This window comes from Limulus polyphemus, unplaced genomic scaffold, assembly GCF_000517525.1.
Source record: "Limulus polyphemus unplaced genomic scaffold, Limulus_polyphemus-2.1.2 Scaffold443, whole genome shotgun sequence".
In the NCBI taxonomy this organism is placed as follows: domain Eukaryota; kingdom Metazoa; phylum Arthropoda; class Merostomata; order Xiphosura; family Limulidae; genus Limulus; species Limulus polyphemus.
The window spans coordinates 165,084-191,294 of NW_013666053.1; the positions used below are offsets into that span (position 1 = coordinate 165,084).

The window sequence follows — 26,211 nt, forward strand, 5'->3', positions numbered from 1 at the left end:
ATTGCTAATTTTAGTAATACTAAATTTTCTAATATCAGTATTTTGTAATTAATTTTTGTATGTTATAGCTGTCTGCTTCTAACTTCAATATGTTATAACTATATTACTAATCTCAGTATGTTGTAACTGTTACTGATCTCTTTATATTTTTATTTTAACCATGTAACACTTCTTTGTGTTTTAACAGTATCATGAATCTCAGAATGTTGTAAATATCTAGTGATAATATCAGCATTTTATGAATGTGGTATTTGATTGAATTTTAGAAGCTATATGGATAACTTTTGTAACTGATATCAGAGTTGAACAAACATAATATGCATGATTTTGCTTCTCATTTCAAGATTTATAGAATTTTTCTGTTAACATAAACCACATCAGTGTATAAGTAATATTTTAGTTAAAATGATGAGCTTTATATAAATACTTGAAATTCATGTAGTTTTTCTGAATGTTAAATATGTAATATTATGTAAGTGAAGAATGAAATAAACTAGATTATACAGATAATGGTGTGATATCAGTTTTGAACTACATATAATACTAGATCTTTAACAAATACTTGATGTTAACGAAAAAATCTAATCATTTAAAAGAAAATAAAACGAATTAAGTGGAAGTGGGTACACGTTATTTGATGTAGATGGTATTGTGATCACTAATAGAAAACATCATCAAATGTTTTCATTTTAAATAAATATTCATTACTTTTACAACTGCTGACTATAAAAACTTAGATAATTTGTATTGTTTTGTACAGGGAATGGTCAGGAGAAGGTTGTTGGGTTAAGAACTCAAATGTCTCGCACACAATTTGTGCATGTAACCACTTGACGAACTTTGCTGTTTTGATGGAAGTAAAAGCACCAGAGGTGAGATGAATTTCAGGTTATTCACTCTATGTTAATGAATTATTAAAAAATAAATAAATTCACTTTGAGGCATATAACTTATTTATTAGATAGAGACCTGGTAGGCTGATGATGATTAAATTTATTTTAATTGGTTTACACATATATTTGATATGTATTTGTAACAGCACCACATCAATATCATTTTTGTAATTAAACAATAAGATGCATGTAATGTTTTGACATCAGCATGACTTCTATCTTCACACTGTGACGTGTGTCATATTTTTGACATAAGTATTATTTCTACAATTACACATTACAATGCATCTAATTCTTGACATAAGTATAATTTCTGCCATCACTTATTAAGATGTACCAAATTCCTGACAAAAGCACTTATTATAGCACACATTAACATGGACATGATTCTTGTTGATAGTATGACTTCCATCATCACTTGTTATGTTGCAACAAATTCTTGGTATTTTCACCATCACACTAACATGTATATAATTTTTGACACAAGTATGACTCCTTTTATCATTCACTAAGATTAGAGTTATCAGATTTCCAGAGATAAAATATTATGTCTGGTTCTAATGTTTGGGTATAATACCCACAAAATACTACAAAGTCCTCAGTGCATCAAGTGTTTGACAGTATAGCATGTACCCTAGTAGGACACCAAAGTATGTGGATTCAGTGGATACTGAAAGTTTTTTTTTTCTTTGTGGCTATTCAAACACCATAGAAAAAAAACAACGACTAAAGAACCTAACATTGAAGACTGTAGATGAGTAGTTACTATTTCTCTACCTCTGTTTCCTATTTTACATTTTTTATCAGACATATCTCTTTTTGAGATGTGTGTGTCTTTTTCATTCAAAAAGACTTAGAAGAGCTTTTTGGTTCTCCAATGTTGGTCAAAATTTAAGATCTATGAATCTGCTGGTCAGAACATCACCTCCATAGGTTGGTGAACTCTCAAGGGGAGGATACTCCTATTGAGATCACCAACCAACTGCTTTGAATTTCTCAAAAGGAGGTTTAGTAGAGAGGATCGTCTTAACATCACAAAGTCTGATATTCTTGCTTGTCTGTCCAATAAGGGGGCCATAGGTGTCAGGCGAATCTTTTTTAAAACAATGGAATATCTGAGGCAACTAGAGTTCTTATTTTGAAATATATATTACTGTACCCATCTGCCATTGTCAAGGCAGGTTATCTATACTATAATATTTGGCCATATATACCAAATCCTCTCCAATGTTTTCACTATCAGTAGTTTGGACACTCCAAAAAACTCTTGTCTTGGTTCTTTAACCTGTGGTTGTTGTAGAGATAAAGACTGTATTAGCTATGAGTGTTGGTTAGTTACATTACATTAACTGCTCAGGTTCCCACCCTACATACTTTCAAACATGCCCAAAGTGGATTAAAGACAAGAGGGTGCAAAAAATAAAAATGTCAAATAACATTTCCTATCCAGAGGCAAGGAAGATAGTGTTTCCTCTTTCAAACCAGAGTTGTAATGCTGGATTCAATTATTCTGCAACAGAGGGAATGCAAGCAGATATCTCTGTTCCACCTATGGAATCTTTCTCTGACAATTTGAAAGTTCTTTTGCCTACCATTTATAAATAGGTAGATAAGTTGATACCTACCCTTATCTGTGTGTATAAGTAACACTACAGTGTTTTTAGAACAATTCCATTGTTTCCAGTGTGCAGGACCATTAGTTGGTCTTGCTTTTGCTAACTTGAATCTCATCACATCTGCTGGGAACCTGTTCCATTGATCCATTGCAGGGTACATTAAGGTTGATAGGCTTGACATGGAAAAGTTGAAGAAAAAAGGGTCAAAGTTCAAACAAAAATGCTCCCATCTTAGATCTCCTGTAAAATCTTGGTGAGAATGGCCACACTAATACAATGATTGGTTCTTACTATTCTATGTGTACCTTTTTTCCTTTTTTCATAGAGACATTCATGAAACCTTTTGGTACATTTATCATTCAGCAGCATTAGTTGTATAGAATGGACAGGTTGTGTAACTGATGGATACATGGAGGAGGAGGAGGTAGCACTGCTGGTTTACCAGGATATTTGAAACATGACTATATCACTCACTTCAGCTTTGGAGGCTATTGACATTAATGTCTGCATTAGTTACACCATTACACTATGCTCTCTTTACCTGTAAAAGGAGAAATTTTTGATAAAGCAGACCTTAATGCTCTTATTTAGCACTTGCCATCTCCCTTCATCATTTTGGGAGACTTAAATTTAATTGATATACTCTGGTATGGTAAAGATAATGATAGAAGAGGTCAGTGTGTGGAGTGTTTGCTCTTGTACCACAACCTATATATGTACAATACTGGAGACTTGTATGGAACCAGTCTACTCTGGGATGGTTGAAGCTATTATTGGAGGAGTCAGTTTGTGGAGTGTTTTCTTGTGTATCACAACCTATCTATCTTCAGTATTGAAGAATAGACCTATTTCTATGTCCTGACAAAGAGTTTACTGCCATTAATCTCCCTTTTCATCTGATCCCTTTTCTTGGGAGTTGAACCCATGAGGAACTGATTATTTTCCAGTAATTTTGAGGAATATTGGTCATAGTAAATTCCACCTGACTCACTTGCCATGGTGGAATCTGAAGCTCCTTAACGCTATTGCCACTTGTATCTTTTACTGCCTGTGTCACAAGGATTTAGTGACTTACATTTCAAAATTTAATTAAACTATTTTTTGTTTATTTTATACCAATTAATATAGCATAAATTTGTGGCTAATAAGCCATATTTTAATAGTATATAAGGCAATATTAAACAAAATAAAATCCTAAATTTCTACTCTTCTCTATTTTATTCTCCACCCCTCCAATAAGTATGAAATTGAATGTAAATTACTCACTATAAAATCATCATTGCTCAGACAACCATAATTTTTATAGCCTTCAAACTTACAGAGCCACCAAATAGAAAATCAGACCCCTCTTGCCATACCCACCTGTCACATCCTCTCTTTAAGGATTTGTTAATAGTTCTCTGTTACTCTTAATTCTATATTATGTATAACCAATAGAAAGCCAAGGTTTTTCATCTATCAAATGACGTATTATATTATGTTGTTTTCTGAACAGAGAATTGTCATTTTCTCTGTTACTATAAGCTTTGTTTCCATAGGAAAGATAACGAATAGTTTGGATAAACTTGTAATGGCTCTTGTCAAATAGTTAGAAAGCCAGAAAAACTGTGATAGTTATGGGAAATTGTCGGCTTTTTTGCATGTTGTTATTGTATGTTCTTTGATTCATTATTTAATTATATAAAAAGTATTTAGTGCATTACTACCATTAGTATAAAAAAAAAGTAGGGTTAAATGTCGCTGACATCAACAATAAAGAAGACCCGGGTAAGTACTTTATTTCTTGTTTTTCATATTTATTCATTATTTATTGCAATAAAAGTTATTCAAATGTAAAAACTGGGATCTCTTTAGATTAGTTAAGGCTAGATTAGGTAAAAAAAGTAATGATAATATAATAAAAATGTTTTATGAGGCATGCATGTGAGCAGCTCAGAGTAGCTCGTGGGTAATGTAGTTTGATAGTGTAACATGAGCTCCATGTTCCTCAAGTGATTTACAAATTATAATGGCATGAATAGTAGTAGTTAGACATTGTTCAAAAAGCAATCAGAGGGTAATAAAACAATAAAATTTAAGTATAAATGGATGTATATTGTTACGAGTTTAATGCTACTTAAATTAAAGGAATGTAGTTTCATGTTACAATTTGAAGTCATTATAGAAATAAAAAAGTGTAATTTAGATTTATTTCAATTTTTTATAGAGTTAGGGTAGAGAAAATAACATATAAAATATAAAATTTTACTGGAAACAAACATTTGAAATGTACTTAGGAAGTTTTAAGAATTACGCAAATGAAATTTGAGAGTTTTGAAATGAAGAAAAGTATTTTTAATCTTAACATGAAAATTATTTTGCACATGGACTAGCAAAAAAAAAACTCAATATATTCATGGACAAATCTTTTTTAGTTTATATTAAAAATACTTCACTAAAGAATATGATGTTTTATATGTGAAAGACTTACAATGTTTACAGAAAGTGTGCAATATTTTGTGAAGATATACTTACAATATTAAAAATTAGTATAGTCAAAACTATAAAGACTTTTAAATGAGTACAGAGAGATCACATGGTTGGTCAAATTGACTGAGCCCATGTTGATAGAGTTAACTAAACCTCCTTCACACATTCTCAGAGTTTGATCCTGCCATTGTTCACCTACTCATATTATCCAAGGAGCCGAACTTACCATCTCTAAAACTTTGATACATTTTTCATGGTACCTCTGTTTATAGTGGACACCTGACTGCCAAAGGGCAAGGAGGGTTCAGAAACAAGCCTTTGATATTCTTTCACAGTTAATCCACTCTTACCAACCATGTAGCCTTACAGTGGATTGGATGTCAAAACCAGAAGGAATCTTCGATTAAATTCACTTTCTTTTCCAGCTCCGAGATAGTTTGGGATAAGATTTGAAAGATGAATGGTAAATTTAGATCCCATCCCCTTTCAATCTAGCAACATTATGACTAAGAAGTTGGTAATTTACAGGGTATTGCAAATACCCTTAGAGAGTTCTTCTCCTATAACACAATCACCTCACCACCTGTTTTCTGCCTTCTTAGCCATTATGACAGGCCTAAAGAACACCTTTCTAGCCTGATTGTCATTTTTAATAGAATCAACTATTCATTCTAGTTAAACCAATACATTCTGTACTTTGGTTCAGCAATATATCAGTCAAACTGGGTGGAATCCATTATAAGTACAGTGCCATCTCTACCCTACCTCAACTTTGGTTTTCATTTGGTTCTTTTAACTGGATTTGGCATAAGGAGGAAGTTTCCATACTTGTGGCATTGGAGTAGTTTCATCCATTTTACTAAGTCTGGGAATGATCCCAAGGTTTGTTCTAATTATAGACCTTTTGCTTTGACTAGTTTTCTCTGAAAAGTTGCAAAAAGAATGGTTAACATAAAAGAAGTTTATTTCCCATAATGAAATAACATGTGCTACTGATCAACCATGGGATTAAAACAAGATGCTTCCTCTTGAGACAGGCATCCATGGTTAGTGTTAAGTCAAATTAAATGGAGTATGAGATTTTGAAAAAGTATGATTCTGTGTGAAGGTTTGATATGTTACAAGACCTATAAACTTGTGGGTTGTGTGACATTTGCCCACTTTTCTGTAATTTTTGTGGAGAGAAGCCATTACTGGTCCATGAAGGATCAACAGTATCTTGTTCTATCTCAAAGGAATTTTGAGAACCTCAAGACTGTTTTATGTGTCACACATATTAACATTAAGATCACTGAACAACATCCTTCTACAGCATTAATGTTGATGTCTTTCAAATTTCTTGTCAGTCATTGAATATGAGGCACATTAAATAGCACCTTCACACAACCCTCAATAAACTAAGTGAGTGGAGTCAAGGGTTTAAAATTTCTGTAGTCTAAAACTTTTTGTCTGCATTTCTGCTGCCAACATCAAGGTGTGTAAATTATTTTCATGGTTCAAAGAAACTTTTTAAGACTAAGAATTCTCTTTCACTGTAAGCTAACTTTTATTTCATGCATAAAACAACTAAACAGTTTCCTCGAGTCCTCTCTTCAACTGCTTGGGGAGCAGGTGGGTGTACCAATGAGTAAAAACAAAAAATGAGCCTGTATGAGTGTATATTTGGTGTATCTGTATTTTCAAATAGCATTTAACAAGGTGTCATATAAAAAGCTTGTGAAAAAAAAATTATCTCTATATGGTGGATAAGTTGGTTAATTGGATAAAAAAGTGGCTGGATGGAAGAAAGCAGAAGGTTGTTATAAATGGAATTCAGTCAAACTGGATTAATGTCACAATTGAAGTATCTCAGTGCTCAGTGTTACGAACTTTGTTCTTTTTTATTTAAATCAATGACATAGCCAAAGGAATGGTCAATAAACTACTTAAGTTTGCTGATTATATTAAGGTCTTGGGTGATGCTGGCTGTGAGGAGGATGCTGTTTTACAAAAGGATTTAGACCATTTAGTGAGTTGGGTAAATAAATGGCATATGGGTTTTAATTATAAATGGAAGGGAATAACCTTAACAAGTGTTATGAAAGAAAAGGATCTTGGTGTAATGGTTGATCATTTTCTTAAGCCGTCCAATTAGTATGCTGTTGCTAGTGTTAGAGCAAATAGGATTTTAGATTGTATCTACAGAAATATCGAATGAAAGTCTAGAGAGGTTATAATTTCATTGTATAGGTCACTGGTTAAGCCACATTTGGAATAGTGTGTTCAGTCTTGGGCTCTTTACCTTAGGAAGGACATTGAATTATTGAAAAGAGTCCAGAGGAGGGCTACTAGGATGATGTGTGGGATGGAAAGGTGTCATATGAGAAGAGGTAAAGATCTCTTAAATGATCTTTTCTTTTTTTTTTTTCCTAAAACAAAAAGAAGAGTTACAGAGTATCTGATTGAGGTGTTTAAAATTGTTAAGGAAATTATAGTGTTGATGCATCACCTTTTTTCATACTTAATGGTAAAAATGGGAGGACTAGGGGGCAAAAATATAAATTTTGGCAGGGTAGGAGCGATCTTTGGCTGAAGACAGTTTTATTTTTCTTACAAGATGGTTGGTCTTTGGAATGGATTGCCTTTGGTTTTAATGGAGACAGTAAATTTAAGGGAGTTTAATGGAAGACTTGATAAATATATGAATGGTAAGGGCTGGCTTTGAGAGTTTTTAGTAATTTTAGTTTAGTTCAGTGGACGGGACAGTCTAGATGGATCATTTGGTCCTTAATTGTCCCTAAATATTATGTTTTACCCATTTTTTAATTCATGCAGTTACTGAGTGGTTAAGTTCTTACAATTTTATTTTGTGTAAATTCCTTTTTAAATTTCCCTGTAAAACGTTTTTTATAGAACGTCATATATCACAATCACAGGAGCATTTATAAATTCCTACAGGGTATGCTATGCATTATTTTGATGGTGATTGCAAATATGGCAAAGAGGATGGCACCCTTTTCAAATTTCTTCGACTTTCAAAACAGAAAGACATAGATTTTTTATGGGCACAAAACATATTAATATGTTTACTACTAATTATTATTAATCAGGTGTTGCAAACAATTCATGTTGTTGCGGTTTTATTGTATTGATGAATCTTGGAAGTTTTATGAGAACAAAATATATCTGACTAATTTGCCTGGTCTACTGTTATCTCCTCCATTAAACATTATGCTTGCAGAATGCAATTAATGTAGAAGTGACACATTTATCAACATTTGATTCAAACTCACTCATAATATGATTACACAGTCTGCAGAAAAATCATAAATATTTGAAGGATTTAATTACATTTATACACAGTTCACTAGTAAAAATTATTACAAAGTATTAAACAGCATTTGCACTATTTTTTTATCAATCCCTTGGCTAGACAGCCTGTATTTTTTCAGTTCCTCCCCTACAAATATCTTTAATACCTATAAACGACCTATATTTACGTTTTCATCCATTGTTTTTTACTTTTGGTCAGAATAGCTAAAAAAACCTATACATTTGAATTGAAACCCAAATGTTTTAACTGAAAACATTGCTACAAAGTTTTTGAAACTGTGGTTACAATACTAATATAATTATTCAGTACAGATCCATGGAAATATTAGAACTTTTAAAAATTTTGATGTATAGGAATAATTCAGACTTAATTAACAGCATTATTATAACTTGCATAGTAAAATTTCTATTATCACCCATAATGGATTTGGTCATGAAAATGTTTTCAGATTAGTATAGAAATAGTTATTATTAGTCAAATATAAATTATTAATTAATATTTAACTATTTTGTTTTGTGAAACTACTATTTAGTCATTATTTTTAGAAAAAATGAAATTTTAAGAAAAGAATATTTTTGCATGGGTCAATGGGAGGAATGTGATTGGGTTTGTTGTTTGATTTATTATTATCAAGCAATGCAGATTTCTGAAAAGTTCTGCAACCCATTTCCTTATCCCCTCGATTCCCTCCCACCCTTGACCTTGTGCCTGTTTGGAACCTTCTAACATCAGCACAACGTAATACCTTCTAACCAATTTATATGTAACAGTTTCAGTGTCCTATGCTCAAAATGTATTGTGCCATTATTCAATTAAAGCTGAGCTATTACTCTATGGTATATACATTGCCTACCCTGCTTATCACGATCAAGGTTTTTGGCTCTGCACAAGGGCTTTCCACACTTTTCCCACCCTGGGTTTTCACAGAGCTCTATGAACCTTCAATTCACATCTTATGTTTACAACTTTTTTTGCAGTACACTGTAAAAATTGTGGTCACAGCATTGACACTTCACCTGACATTGTGTTTTCATGCCTCAGTAGGCTCTGCTTTTTGCAGATACAGTTTGCTATTCAGTCTTTCTCTTTCTTAACTGGTTAGATTTGTCTTAAATGTGAATAAAATATTGGTTCACATTGCTGAATCTGATGATTAGCCCATTCCTCCATAGCTTGTTAGCATCCCTACTAGTGATATTTCTTTGAGTTCCCTTAAAAATCAGGTAGTTTCGACTAGAATTACATGACTTCTATTTAATGAAGACCATTCAGGCTACCTTTTAGTTACAAATTTTATAAATGTTGCAAACTCAAGTGACTGTAAACTCTGCCATGTTTTCCTGCAGTTCTGTTTTTGCTTGCAGGATCCCTTCTGTAGTTCACTAATTTTACCCTCTTTAATGACTCATTTTGCATTTAAATGTTCTGTAATCACTTAACATCAGTTCTCAAGTTCTTACTCAGGTCTTTTGGATATTCAAAAAAGACCATTTCTTACTATCATCTATCTCTATCTAGTGTTTCAGGATTTATAATCATGTCAGAATGAGCTTGCTGATACCATGATCAAATTGGCTTCCATTGCCAACATAATAACTTTTCATATTCTTTACGTGAATTTTAGGTCTGTCATGGCAGGCAATTTGGGATGAACAATGTCTAAACAAGCTACTATCATTTATTGACCATATAGTTTGTGCAGGAATTAGAGGGAAGGTGTTGTCCTTGCAAGTTCCGTTATTGGCCACTGTTTTATTATGCATTGTTTTCTCTCACAATTATATTATCCACCAACGTGTGAGAATTGTGACACTGAAATTAAAACTGCCTACCTATTAATTTCATGCTGACACTATGTTGATCAGCAACTGTACCATTTCAGATATGTTTTACTCATGGTGTCCATTTAATATGAGGTAGTGTCACTGGCAGCGATTACACTGTCTAAATTGGACATGTTTTTAGTTTTTATTGGCCTTATACCTTTTTAATTGTATTTAATATTTTTACCTAATATAAAAAAAAATTCTGTTTGGCATTTTGTTATCTTGTACATCTTTATCTTTTTAATCTTTTTGTTGTACCTGTTGGTTTATGAAAAAAACAAAAAGATAAAGAATGGTAATTCGATTTAACCATTTTTTTGACACAGACAATGTATATGGCTTTTTACCAAAGAACTCCAACAAGAACAAAAGTATGAATTCTGTCATTACACATTAAGATGTGTCTTATTCTTGAAATTAGTCTGACATTCACCATCATTCATTAAAATATATATATATATAATTCTTGACATTGGTATGTTGTATACCATCACACATTAAGATGTGTGTAATACTTGACTTTAGTGTAACTTCTGTTCCCACCTATTAAGTTGCATTAATATTTTTTGAATCACTACTAATTGGAACATACATACATACGTGTATGTATTTAAGACAGCTAATATCCAGGCTTCTTTATAATTTATGGTGTCAGTGCTATTTTGCAATAGTATTTTTTTCTTTTTCATCCCAAGATTATCCAATGGAAAAACAGACTCTTAGAAATCTTGACTTCTGTCAGTTGTGCTTTATGTTGTCTTTTTTTACTGACAACCATCCTAGCTCTCCATGTCACAAAGTAAGTAAAAGTATTTCTCTGCAATTTATATATTTGATTTTTTGATATTAGATATAATTTATTTACATAATAAAATATGAAAATTTTAGATCATTTTGAATATCTGAACAATATTCCCATGTCCTTAATATTTAAACAAAGCTGATATAATCAGACTATTGACTATTAGAAGTGCTACTGATGTAGAAATAAAATATAAAAAAGAATATACATAAGTTTTCAGGTTCAGTTATCTGATAGATTTTCCAATGTAAGGTCGGTAACTTTTGTAATTGTGATGTAAATCTAACTAATGTAAGCAGCATTTGGTTACCCGGCATATTTAGTTTTTGTCACCTGGCACAGTACATGATTTAGTGAATAGTTTTATTTGTCAATAATATGTCATTTGTGTGTCTATATCATTAATTATTCTATATGCTTTGTGTAATGTAATTAGAAATGTTTTACTTAAAATGTTATTTCATTATTTATATTCCAGAAGTCTTCAAACAGATACAGTAACTATTCATAAGAATCTCTGCATTTGCCTCCTGGGAGCTGAGCTGATATTTGCAGCTGGAGTTGGTCAGACCCACATCAGGGTTCTTTGTGGAGTTGTAGCTGGGCTGTTACACTACTTTCTACTGGCAGTGTTTGCATGGGTATTTGTTGAGGGTTTTCACCTCTATGTTCTACTTATTGAAGTGTATGAGTCTGAGAAATCCAGAGCTATCTGGTATCATGGTTTAGCTTATGGAGCTCCTATAGTGATTGTGGCAGTTTCAGCCATTGTGGATCCATACAGCTATGGTACAAGAGATTTTTGTTGGCTGCGGACAGACAACTATTTTATTTTCAGCTTTGTGGGCCCAGCAGTAGGAATACTTTTTGTAAGTATTAAAATAACCATAAGTAATTAGGTATTAAAAGTTTGTGTTCCCTGTACATGGTAAATTGCAGTACACTGTAATTAGTTGATCTTAATTTGTATGTGTACATATGGTAAATGTGTGCATTTAGCAGGTTACTGTATCTTTCAATTGAATTTTCGTCCATTGTCATTGTTACAATAAATAAAGTAATATTACATGTAGTGGATGTCCTCTTCAGTATCAAACTTGAATCAATGATTTATGGGTATCTAACAGTGTAGAAATGTATCTTGCATAATGAAGCTGTAAAATTATGTTCTATATTTAACTTATTTATAGTTGGATATACAAGTATAATTCCTATGGTTACAACATTTCAACAGGTACAATAAATGTTATAGTTTTGCAGAATGATTGTGATGAGGTGTTAGTAATTCTAATGGTATAATTATTTGGACTATTGTTCTCATCTTTATTATGTGTATTATTATTTTCACAACATTTTGACCAGTAAATTCTCTGGCTGTCTTAAGGTGTTATATCAGACATTTTTTTTTATGTGTCACAACCAGAAAGCTTTTTGTGTAATTACCCTGTGATTCCAATTACAGACACTCTAGCCACTTGGCTATCAGGAGAACACTTTTTGATATGTTTTGGAAGTACCTCTATTGTTTCTCTCAGTTTTTTTCATAATACCGGGAGCCATATCAGGCTTATGTATATACTTGGCTTACTGATGGGAATAGTAATTAATGCTATGTGTGACTCTTCCTTGATCTTCCCTATTACACTATTATCTCCCTTTACAATCTTAAACACCTCAGTTAGATCCCCTCTAACTTCTTTTTTTCAAATGAAAATGATTTCAGAGATCTTAATTTTTCCTCATATAACAACCTTTCCAGCTCTGAACCCTTTCCAAAAATTCTAAGGATTCCAAGCCTAAACACAGTGTGGTGTAACCAATAACCTATAGAATGGCATTATAACCTCTTTAGATTTGTATTCAGTATTTGTGTAGATACAACCTAAAATCCTGCCTTCTCTTCCATTAGCAACAGTACATTGCTTGGATGGCTTAAAAGACAGATCAACCAGAACACCAATATATTTTTTCATTAACAATATTAAGATTATACTCATAATTCTAATTGATATTTCACATGCATTATCTTGCATTTATTAAAAGCCAACTGACATTTACTCATCCAACTCATCAAATAATCCAAATTCTTTAGTAAAGTCTCAGCATCATCCTCACAGCTAGTAACACCCTAAACTTTAGTATCAACAGCAAATTTAAGTAATTCATTGACCATTCCTTCATCTATGTCATTATTGTAAGTTAGAAGAGCGAAGATCCTAAGACTGAAGCCTAAGGTACCCCACTTGTAACATCAATCCAGCTTGACTGAACTCCATTTATAACAACCTTTGCTGTATTCCATCCAGCAAGTTTTCTATCCAATGAGCCAACCTGTCTTCCACACCTATAGAGACAACGTTTTTTTAATAAGCCTTGTATATCTGATACCTTATCAAATGTTTTATGAAAATCTAGATACATCAAATCCACACTAGTACACCTTATCTACATAAGCAGTAACCTAATGAAACCATGCTGATTATCCAAAAAAAATTAAACACTTATTAAATGAATTTGCAAAGCAAAATAAACGGAGACAATTTTTGTTATCTCCATCGGAAAGAGGAGTGACCTTAGCCAACTTGAAATTTCTGGCACCCATCAAGGACTTTCAAAAAATAGCGACAAGTATCCAATTCCTTAACCTCCTTCAAATCCCTTGGGGAAATATCCAGCCCAGGAGCCTTATAATTCTTCAAACTTCACAGTTATTTTCTTAAGCTCAGAGTTATTGTGATCATATTGTTCAGTTACTTTTCCATGTAGCAACTGTTCAGGATTAGGAGTTTGCTTAAATCTTTGTTAGTAAAAATTGAATAAAAAGTAGAATTTAAAAACACAGTCATTCCATAATCATCAGACACTAGGAACATTAGTATTTCTATATCATACTTCAAAGGCCTTACACCCATCCTAACATTTTGCTTACCCTTAATGTATTTCAAGAAATCCTTACCATTAATATTTACATTTTCAGCCAACCTTTTTTCTTATCCTTTTTATTTTTCAATTTCCTTTTTGAACAACTCTCTTGATTTATTATAATCATCCAAATCTCCAATCATTGTAGTCAATATAAATTTCTTATATTTATAATGCTTTTTTTAAATTTTATCATTTATACCCTTTGCTAGCCAATCTAGTTTTTTACTTCCAACCACCCACTTTTTCTATAAGGAACATGCATGTTGTGAACATTTAAGAATTTAAAATTTTTTCCACATTTGATCAACATTTTTATTTAATTCAATTGCCCAATTCACCAGCTGGTGAAGAAAACATCCTAAACAATTTCTAAAACCCGACTCCTTCCATGACTTGCTTCACACATTTCATAGTGTATGTGCCTGAAATTAAAATCTCCCATAATTATAACCTCATTAACAGCTAAATTATTTATCTCAGTGTAGAAGGTCCCATTAATCACATCAGTTTCATCTGGTAGTCTATAATAAATTCCAACCTAAAGTCTTCTCCCCTTATAACCATTAACAGAAATCCAGCCATATTCAACCTCATTGCTATTAGCTTTTATATCCTAAACTTGAACAGGATATAACTCACATTTTATACATAAAGTCATTCCTCCCTCTCTTTAGTACTCTATTCCTATTAAGCAGTTTATAATCCTGTATTTCATATATATTCCTTTCATCAAAATCCTTTGTTCCAACCAGTAGTGCCCTTACAGTTGAGTTGATATCCCTTGCAAACAAGCCAATCCCTACCATATTTAGATGTAAACCATTCACTCCAAAAGACCTCTTCCTCATTAAACTGATCCTACAAATCCATCCAGCCAAACTGCTCGTCCTTGCACATTAACCTAAGTCTTACATTCAGCCCTAGTGATCTGCTTATAATTTCATCCCCACAGTTAGGTCTTGGCAGTATCCCTAACAGAGTGAACTTATTATGGCTCCTTTCTCTAAATGTCTTTTATTTAACAATTAGCTCCTGTAACCTACCCTTCCCTACTTCATTAACCCCCATGTGCACCACAAAGACTGCATCACTTCTAGCACCCTTTACTATATCACTTGCTCTGTCAGTTATATTCTTTATCCTTGCTCTTGAATAGTGTAATCTAATCATTTTCTTCATATTCACCCCACATACTATTCCTATCTATGTGCCATACTAAAGAATCCCCTGTAGCAATAATTTCCATACGTTTTCCCTTCCCATCTCTATCTGTTCCTTGTTATCTTTCTCTCCTTAGTTCCTCATCTGCACAAACTAATGGCTAAAATCTTTTATTTATTAGAACCTGCTTATTATAACTAAATCCAGTACTACTACCCCTGTTGTACTGTTTTTAACTTCTTTAAAATCAGAGGCATTTCTAGGCACTGGTACATGGGGCCTGTGTCCAGATTCTATTTGACAGTGCCCAAATTCATAGTTAGTGTCTTGAAAAATCAGAATAGAAAAACCATGATCAATATCATACATATTTTAAGTATCTAGTGATGCCTTTGCTCAAAATCATTAACCATTGTATCTTGTTGCTATTTCTCATAGTTCAGCCTTCTCTTTATCCATTACCTCTACCTCCAGTTTCTCTTCCTACCTACCAACTCTACATGCAAATTGTACATCTTGACCAATACCTTCCTTTTATCTTATGTCTTGGCTGCTGGCCTGTTGCTGACATCATGGAAGTCCCGTGATTGACTTTTTATGGTGGCAGGAGTGAGTCTTGGGTCATCTTGTTAGAAAAACACTCAATATTGATCCCAGCTCCTGCTACCACATGCATTCTTTTCATGACTTTTCTGAAGATGGCAGCATAATAGTAACCAAAATGTGTAAAATATATAAACTAGTTAGTATCTAATAAATAAAAAATAACTAAAATTAGTAACTAATTAGAAATTTAGACTTAGGTGATTATATAGATTATTAACTATGACGATGACACTGTTCTGTTTTTTAATGATAGAATTCAAAGTAATGAAAGATACTTTCAGAGGTACATCTAACTTGTTCCACAGATGTATAGCAGGGTTACAAGTAAATATTTTTATAGCTATGCTTGCATCCTGTCTTTTTACTGTTTTCCTTTGGCCATTTTCATCATTTTTAAAAAGGTGTACAATTTTGAAGAATTGTATTGAATGTCTTGACACACCTTTTGTGTATAATGTGTAGTAAAGACAACTAAGAACTATGAAAAGAATTAGAGAATCAAGTTGAAAATAATGCATAAATGTTGGGTTTGTTTTATTAAGTCCAGTAGATCGGAGGTGTCTCACCATATTATGAAAAAGCAGTATTCACTGAACTGTCCATGACATATTAAATTATCATTTATATACACACTCTTGAGGTGCTTCCTATCCAGTTTGGTCATTACCTATTATACAAATCATACTGTATTAAGAGTTATTTAATTTTACTTTTTGATCTATAAAATAAAATTCATACCTTGAAAGTTTATCAAACCAGGTCTGTTTGATATTCATGTTCCACTGTTTAACATTAACTGTACATTTACATTGTGGTCTCCCACGTGTCTACCTCTGTTTAACTCTCTGAGATGTTCAAAACTTCAATCATCCATGAATCGAGAAGCTTTATTAGCAGTGGTTTCCGACTGTTTGAATGATACAAATTATGTTTGTGTTTAAAAAGTAATTACATGTGTGTTCACTCTTGCTTAGTCGTACATATTGCAATAGAATTTCTTGCAATATGTGGAATTGTATCAATTTTTACCATCTAATCTCAGTCTAGTTCCCCCCTTCCCATCTTTGCAGAAGACAGTCATAAAATTATGAACAGTGTAGATATATATATATATACGTGTGTTGGATTTTAACATTCTAATTATCTTGATTGTATCACAATATTATGAGCTCAAACTGGTATTTGTTTTTTAGTTGTCATTACCCTATAGAAAGGATCCATGTTATCAGAGGAAATGTCTAAAAATATACATTGCACTTGTGTCTTTAAGTACAGTATTTATAAATAAAAAATTTTAATATGTATATGTGTATATTGATTTGACTAAGTTACAGTGTGAAAGGTTTTATTTGAGGTCATACAAACTTTTATGTAAGGAAATCCATGAAAATATTGTTCTAGCAATAGTTTAGTAACATTCTTTACATAATATTTTAATGTTATCTACTATTGTAATGACTGTATATAAAATGCTAGAACAAGAAAATACTCGTAAATGTGAATTTTACTTTGAGAAATTAAAAATTCATAAAAGATGAGTTAACCCCTTGAAGTCACTAACCAAACCTGCAAGTGTTTACATAAATAGCTAAAAAGAATAAAAAAATGGATGTTTTCCATAAAACAACTTCTGATGTTTAGATAACTTTTTTTTTCCAGAACTCAATTCACTACACATTGTTTTTGAGGGATTTTTCTAGGTGTTGAAACATGCAGTATCCTATAGAATTTGTAATTTAGTAATGAGATTTTGGAAGAATTGTTTAACAAATTTATTGTCAGCCTAGAAAATAATTCAAGTGGGGGAGTATTTGTTCTCAAAATGTAACTTTTTTATTATTATTATATTGAAATAATTCTGCTTAGTTTTTTTTTTGTATATAATCAAAGTTCAACTGCTGATCTTATCAGTTCATCACTCTAAACATTTTCTTAAATAATTCATAGGTGAATAATTATTTTACATAATTCATTTATCTTACCTTTAGTTTTTGTCCCGATATTCATAAGTTTTAGTAACTCAGATAGTTCTAAGCCCAGAGTTATTTATTTTGCAAAAGTTTATTAATAGGTAAATGGTTAAAAACATTATACATTCCCTTCTACTTCAAAAGGAATACTCGTTTTATGTACCAATTTTAAGTAGCTTGAATAGTGATAATGCAGTTTGAAACATTAATTGTTTGTTTTTTTTGTTTGAAGGGGAGTGCCGTGTTCTTGTGTATAGCCACTTGCATTCTTTGTCATCATTCTGGAATTAAAACCATGGTAAAAGGGAAAGAAGAGACAAAACTTTCAAAAATTAAGTATGTCTTTTGTAATTCTAATTAAGTTGATTTTGAGAATACACTTTTTTATATTAATGCATGAGACCATAAATAATAAGACATAGTTGATTGTTATTTTAAATTTTCATTCTGAGTTCCTTCACTTAACCATTGTTTGTGTGTAGTGATATTAAAATTAAGCTCAGTCTTTCTTGTTACTAGAGGTTTCAAATAGTTTCATTTTTAGAATTGAGGATATAATCATTCTGTAGCCAGTGTCTATTTTAATAATGGTCAGTTTGTAAAAATTACAACTTTTGATGTAAAAGTGATTCAATTCCTTCCATTGTCCATTGACAAATATTTCTAGAACAGAAAAAGTAAAGTGTAATTATATTGAAGAAAATGGTTTAGTCTTTCTTGGCAAGAAAGTATTAAAGACTATAAAGGAATAATGACAAAAAAGTAAACCAAAAACTTGGGCAACTCTTATGGAAGGGAGTCTGTTCTAGAATGTATGAGTAAAGAAAATAAATGAAACAAAGAAAAGATGATTTTTAAAAAAAATGATTATACATATTGTGCAACATTAAACTAACTTAGACTTAAAAAAACTTGGCCATTCCTGGAAAAATGATGATAGTTACATTAATATATTTTTCCTAGATACTTTTAGATACTGTCAGTTTTTATGTATGTGCCAGATTCTTTACTGTAGGTGTCTCTGACCTGTTGGTGATAAATTTCAACAATAAACAAACAGCAAACAGCATTATTTTAAAATAGTATATTAAATCAATTCAAATATATATATATAGATACACACACACACACACAAATGTTTGTTAGACTGTCGATTATCAGAGTTGTATCTAGAGTTAAATAATTGTCACTTTTTTGTCAAAGCCCACACAGACTGGTTCAGTTACTTTAGAATACAATTGAGAAGACAAAATATTTCTTCTCTTCTCTGTTATTACAATAAAATCTCAGATAATTTCACTTTAAAAGTTGCCACTGTATAATCTTTATGGCTAAATTCACGATCACTCAGTCTCAATCTGTATAATTAACTCGAACTACATTTTGGACGCATAACCTGATAGAGGCCTAGAATGTTCCACACCTTACGAGATATTATGATGCAATAATACTCAACTTAAACAATGAAAAAAACTTAGAAGGTTCTAGTAACATGATGCAATAAAATAACAATTTCCAATTCACAACAATTGAACTGCACAACATATGATTCGAAAACAGTTATGTAAACAAACCTATGATAAACTATCACTTCTAAAAATATCTAACTTTAACACTCACTGTACTTAAGCCATCTAAATCATAACACTCACATTAAACTTAAATAGTGTGTATATCTAACAGATACCTTTTTTCTTTTTAACTATTACAGGATATGGATAAGATGGGCCAGTATAGTACTTGTGTCTTTAAGCTCTACATGGACAGCAGGGCTATTGTATATATCCCAGTCTAGACACATCTTAGCCTATATCTTCTGTGTATTCAACTGTGTTATGGGAATTCTTATTTTCATATTCTACTGCATCAAAAATGAAAAGGTAATATTAAAATACACATTGTTACTTGCACCATCAGTCTTTTAGCTGTAGTTTAGTTATAATAATCAACAAAAAGTTATTGTTGAAACATAAAAAAAAAAAAGGTTTAATGTTTCAGAAATTACTCTTTCCCCCAAATTTAACATCTAATATGCACGGAGGACTGAAGATACATGAGTATATTGTACAGTTTTGTGGGAGATCTTTTGTATCTGAGTTCCTAAAGCTTAATTTATTTTTACTTACTCTTTCAATTTAAAGCATGCAAATCAATAGCGACATGTTCTTGTACTAAGTTGCAACTATATGTGATTATTACCTGAACCTCAATAATGTGGCTTCTTGTTTTTTGGGGTTTTTATTTTTCTTATAATATGTTCAAGAGATCAGCTATATTACCAATAAAACACATTCATTCTTTCATTTAAAACCTACTAATATATTAACTATTGTGATGAAACAGCACCTCACAGATCTTTCTGCCCTGTTCTAGATGAAAGAAGAAATGGAGGTGTATCTTCAGAGATTAAAATGGCTCCCAGAAAGCTTGAGACAATCCAAGAACCAAGGACAGTCAACAAGTCTTCCAACTACCAGGACTCAAACCACCACCCCTCAGCTCAGTGTGGGTACTTCTGTACCTCTGCCCTCCTCTTCTGTTTGTTCTTTATCTTCAGGTATTAAACCTGCACTTTTGCACCCTTTTTTGTTTGTTTACTCATTTTTTCTTGATTTCTTTTCCATTAGAAAAGTTTACTTTCTAGCATATTATCTTCTCTATGCATGGTCGTCTTACTTTCTGTTCCCAACTTTCCTTGCTCCCCCCTCCTCTCTCTATCCCTTTTTTGCTACAATTTTCAAAGATTGTTTGAACATATAATAATACTATGCTGTTTTAGGGAAATGGAAGTAGTTTGGCATAAATATCAGAAGAGACAGTGTAAGTTGGTTTCACCTTTACCAAGAAGATCCACATTAGGGAAGAGTAACCAGAACCTTGTGGTAACCAAGATTTCTTTTGTTATACAAGGCAGAACAGCTTATACTTACAGTTTAGCTGTAATTATATTCAAGAAAGAGGATTTATTATGGATGTGTATGTGTGACTGTGAAACAAAAATTCTTAGATCATTTAAGCCAGATTTGGCAACAAATGTTTTGTTCATTTGGCTTTGATGAAATTTAATAAAGCAAAAGTAAAAAAAAATTGAAATTAAAATTGGTAAGCCATAGAAAACCCTTAGGTAGAAGTTCTTTAGATGAAATTTAATATAAAAATTGTGTCTATGTGATTTCAGGGGAGTACACTCTGTTACACTTATTTTTTCCTACTTCTGGATACATTCTATTTGCTTAGTAACAAATAACATGGGGTATACTTCTGGTTTCGAGTTACTTAACCTCACTAAAATCCATTTCTTTTCTAAGTTCTTGTTAGCATTTTGTGTTAAAAATTTTCATATTAAAGTGATATCCTTAATTTTTTTTATCTAATTTTTAGGTCCCCAACCAACAATGGAACTCGCAAGACAAGACCTTTACTATCTCCCAAAAGTTCACAAAAGCAGGTGGTGGGTACTGTTAATATTTATAGTATTACTGTTTTTTCTTGACATAAGGTACAAAGCTAACTTATCTAAATTTGTGCTGAATATGTTTTTTTCACATTACCAACACAATACAGTTTATTAGTCTCACAAAAACAACAACAAAGAATACTCTTCATTCATAAAAATAAACAGTATTGTGTCTATCAAACCATAACTAACTAAGCATTCTTTATCATGTTATAAACAAACTACAAACATTGAGGAAATTAATCATCTCAGATCTAAATTCAATGCTGTTAACATTACTTGTCAACATTTATCAGACCACCTTGTCTGTGTATTAAGTTTATTGTGAATACGTCATACACCCAAAAATACATCTAGAAAACTGTTTATTTAACTTTAGTACCATCATAATTACCACATTTTCTGTGAAGCAGCCCTGCAAAAATAATGAGAATGACTTTTTTTTCTCTGATCAGTTTTTGCTTTTAATCATAAAAGGTTTTTCTATTGCAACAAATATGTTTTGAAGGTAAAGCTCATTACCTAATATCTTCACTCTGTATTGTTAGGGGTCAAATATTTATGAGGTGCATTGTTCTCTCTAAGCTGCACATATGCCTGGTCATGCAGTGACCTGGCAAATACTACATACGAAAAACTAACATGTTGTTCACAAATTAGTCGGTTGATAATAACTGTGTGGAAGACGTGAGCCTACAATTTGAACAGTACCATGTCCAAATGTGAGTTAGAAATACGGCCCCAGTGGCACAGTGGTATGTCTGTGGACTTACAATGCTAGAATCCGGGTTTCGATACCTGTGGTGGGCAGAGCAGAGCCCATTGTGTAGCTTTGTGCTTAATTACAAACAAACAAACAAAGTTAGAAATATAGGTGCCAACAGCCACTCATAAAATTGTTGTTTCTTTTTGAAGAGTAAAAAGCTTCTGGAAATTATGGAAACCTCAACTGCCTATGGACAGAGAAGTCATTATTGGAGGAGTTTGTAGTCTACCCAGTACAAATATAAAAGAAAGGGAACATTAATGGGGAGTATTGAAACCAAAACTCTGGAGTTTTTACATTATTGTCTAAAATTTGGAAACTTTAAGTTATCAATACCTTTGTAATCTGGTCATATAAGCAGAAGGCACTTGAGAAGTTTTTGAAAATCTAATATTTTTTTACTTTAAGCATCCAATCCAAGATGCAGATAATAGAAAACAGAAGTCCTGCAAGTCCAAAGTGTTGTCATTTGCTGTGATAATTAATATTTTTCTATCATGTTATATTATAAATCTAACCACATAAGCAGATAGTGCTCTTTTCACCTTACCTCATCAGTTAAACATGGAAATATGTGAATTTTTAATATAATGTAGTTAGTACCATTTTCAACTACACACATCAGTTAAACATGGAAATATGTGAATTCTTTAGTATAATCGAGTTAGTACCATTTTCAACAACATACATCAGTCAAACGTGGAAATACACATTGTGTAGTATAATGTAGATAGTACCATTTTCAACAACACATCAGTCAAACATGGAAATACACAAATTGTGCAGTATAATGTAGGATTGTAACAATTTTTAACAACACATGTCAGTCAAACATGGAATTACACAAATTGTGTAGTCTAATGTAGATAGTACCATTTTAAACTACCCATATCATTCGAACATGGAAATACACAAATTGTTTAGTATAATGTACGTAGTACCATTTTCAACTACACACATCAGTCAAACATGGAAATACACAAATTGTTTAGTATAATGTAAATAGTACCATTTTCAACAACACATATCAGTCAAACATGGAAATACACAAATTGTTTAGTATAATATAGATAATACCATCTTCAACAACACACATCAGTCAAACATGGAAATATACAAATTTTGTAGTATAATGTAGATAATACCATTTTCAATTACTCATACTCAGTCAAATGTGTAAATGCATGAATTGTATAGTAGAATGTCAGAGAGACATGTAATTGAAATCAAATTAAAGAGACAATGTGTCACAGGACTTAGGTTCATTTTTTGAGCTTGTTTCAAATACAGAATGACATGAGAACAGTTGGTGAAATATCCAACGAGCAAAGAACAGAAGAAACGATTGTGCTCCTTTGTCAATATGTTTCTAGAGGAAACTGAAAGAATTAACAAAAAAAAAGTTACTGAACATAAAACACCTATGAAAATACTATACTTGGAAAATTCACCTTAGCTGAAGAAGTTTACAAAACTAGACACATCAGTTTAACATTCTGAAAACAACTAGCTCTACAGATTACTAATGTCAGGTTTCGTGTAATATCAACGTATAAAAACCCATGCTTAACTGGGACTTTTGCATAAAGGTGGATGATATTTGGACATCCATTCTCCCTGGACAGTACAGTCACAATGATGACTCCAACCAACAATGCAACAGTCACTGATAGCCATTTTCTACAGACAGTGTGGTCACAGTGAAGACTTCATTGAGGGTTACCAATCACCAAATCACAAGTGATATCATTAAATCAAATCTAAACTATTTACTTAAGGGTTTTTAATCACAATCTGTTAGTTTTAAACACAACTTCTACAATTCTTACATATCCTATATTGTATTAATGGATACAAAAGCTACAATGTGTATTTTATGTGTTTGTGATTCTAAAGAAATTACTAAACATACTCAAATGTATTTATAACTTTCTTTTTTTTAATGCTGTACTTATGGTGTACTACTGTAAAAGGTCTAGTAATGTTCTATGATTTATGTTTTTCTCCAGTATCTGTGTCATGCTGAATCCAAGTATATGATGGTTTCATAATTTTATTTTACCAAATTGCATGAAGTTTTATTGAAAGTTGTTAAATATCTTACATTTACCTTGAATTTATTTATCATTATGGCTGATCATATATGTGTAACATGTATGGCAGTCAGAATTAATATCCTCTCTTATCAGAACTCGGATGTCATGCTCCCCAACGAAATGTATAGATACAATATTCACTTTTGGTTTTAATGAGTTTCATTATCTTATCTCAGTCAGCTATTTATCCTGGCACAGAGGTCGAGTATCTTTAATTTGATTATACATTTGTGTGTAGACTTATCTTAAACTTTTAATTCTTAGGCTTTCTGCAATTTCTAGATATAAATGTATATGGCTTCTACAGTATATGATCAGTCTGTTGACAAAGTTTCCATTGATGGTTTGATCATTTAATTCAACTGAAGTAATTTTACTAAGATTTTTGCAAATGATGTAATAACACTATATGCAGCTAGCTTTAAAAACAGTGTATAATAATTATTGATAATAATACGTTTTTATTTAGGCTTTGAACTTGTTTAGAGTTTCAATAATTCTTGATAAAAAGAAAATATGAATGACTAGTAAGTTTTACATTTTGAGACTTATCTGTGATCATTCACATCAGGTCAATTCATCCATATTTATTTTTTAGTAGATCTCTCATCTACCACAAACAACCAGGAAGATAAAGTCCTGGAGAAAAGAGGTCCTGCTACTGAATCTCTCCAGAAGAAAGAAATTCGAGATCATGCTCAGTTACCAAAGATAGTATTTGCTTCAACTGCTCCTAGAAGTGGAAATAGCTCTTCTGATCATGCTGCATCTTATGGTTTTACAGCCAATCCTCGGATTGGAGCATGGCATTATTCCTTGCAAGACAGACATAAACGTTTACAACATCGCCATTATTCTGATTCTTCTGATAAATACAGTGCTTATCCTGAACACATCTATGAATCCATTGATAATGATACATTATCATCTCTCTATGGTGATTACCATCATTACCCTCAAGCTGGTCATCATACTACTCGTTCAGACTTTTATGGAGAACACTCTGATCATAGTCAACACTCGTCTTCTAGTGGGTATGACCAGCGCCCCTTGTTGGTCACTTCTCATACAGGGATGTATCAGAGTACTCCTTTGGCCCAGTCTGTTTATGGAGTAACTCTATCGCGAGAAAATTTTTCTCTTACTTCAACCCCAGAATTGGCACGGCAACACAGAGCAGATAGAGCTTATGGAAGTAATCTTAAAAAGATGAATTGTGATAGGCTATCTAGTGCTAAATATTACAACTCTCAGACTCTTGATACACTATTAAACTCAGTTGTTCCTCTTGAACAGCTGCAGCTACATGCAGATCAAGAACATGGTGAATGGACAACTACTACTCCTGATCTGCTTCATGTTCATCCAGATAATGTTGTCATGGCAGTGCTGGAGGGTGAAAAGGTGGTTAGTCGCCTGCACCCAGACTCTATAGTGGATCAAGGGAATGAAATTCCACAGAATCTAAGCACTTACTGCTGAGTGTCAAATACTATTTAATAATCAAGATATTCTTTTCTTTGAACCATAAACTCCTTCTATAACAAAACAAATAAAGGCAGTGTTTTATAATATGTGTACATGTGGAAAAGGTTTGCCTAGCTAGGCTTTTTATAAGAAGTCTATAATTCTCTAAGCCTTAGTGAGTTCATGCTTATGTCCAGTTGACTCTGGAGGTCCTCCTAGTCTCTTTAACCTAGTCCATCTCTTCATAATTAAGGAATAAGGCTGTATATTAAATGTAAAAAAAAAGTAAAAGCTGTATGTGTACAGCTGAGTGGATGGTGTAATCTGGAATCTTGAGCTGTAGAATGTGAATTGTGATATTCTAAAAAAAAATTCAATCAGTGTATAGATTGAAACTGATTATAATGGTACCTTCTATTTCTGTATCCTACAAGTGCGGCCAAGCCAGAGCCTAGATTGGTGCATGATTATCAGTTATTATTGATGTTTGACAGTGATTACAGTGGTATGAGTTAGTATACAATAAATATACTTGAGTGTTCATTGATGTTTATGAATAGCTCTGAATGTGTGTGTAGAAACAGTGCAAGCAATTGAGCTTGTAATTAAACTTTGTGTCACTTAGATGTTTAGAGAGATGTTTTAAAACATTATTCCCAGGAGCTGTTACTCTATTCCAACATCAGAACAAATATTTTGATCACTTAAAAATTGTTTCTTTGCCTCAGGACAAATTCATGACCTGTTTAAGATTATATTTCAGGTTTTCACTAATGATTGAGGTCAAAATAGTGTTTGCATACATAGCTTTACTATGGTTTCTTTTCCCCAAGGGTAGTATATA

General features: G+C 32.2%; 1 protein-coding gene across 1 annotated transcript in view; it reads left to right on the plus strand.

Moving 5' to 3' along the window:
• Positions 1–25,991, plus strand: part of LOC106458315 (latrophilin Cirl-like) — a 134,764-nt gene extending 108,773 nt beyond the window's left edge. Inside the window, exons 13-20 of the mRNA XM_022384495.1 lie at positions 761–872; positions 10,813–10,916; positions 11,398–11,788; positions 17,814–17,917; positions 19,293–19,461; positions 19,955–20,086; positions 20,963–21,032; positions 24,499–25,991. Coding sequence (XP_022240203.1) covers positions 761–872; positions 10,813–10,916; positions 11,398–11,788; positions 17,814–17,917; positions 19,293–19,461; positions 19,955–20,086; positions 20,963–21,032; positions 24,499–25,382 — 1,966 coding nt within the window. The 3' untranslated portion in view covers positions 25,383–25,991. The remainder of the gene's footprint in view (positions 1–760; positions 873–10,812; positions 10,917–11,397; positions 11,789–17,813; positions 17,918–19,292; positions 19,462–19,954; positions 20,087–20,962; positions 21,033–24,498) is intronic.
• The last annotated feature ends 220 nt before the right edge of the window (positions 25,992–26,211 follow it).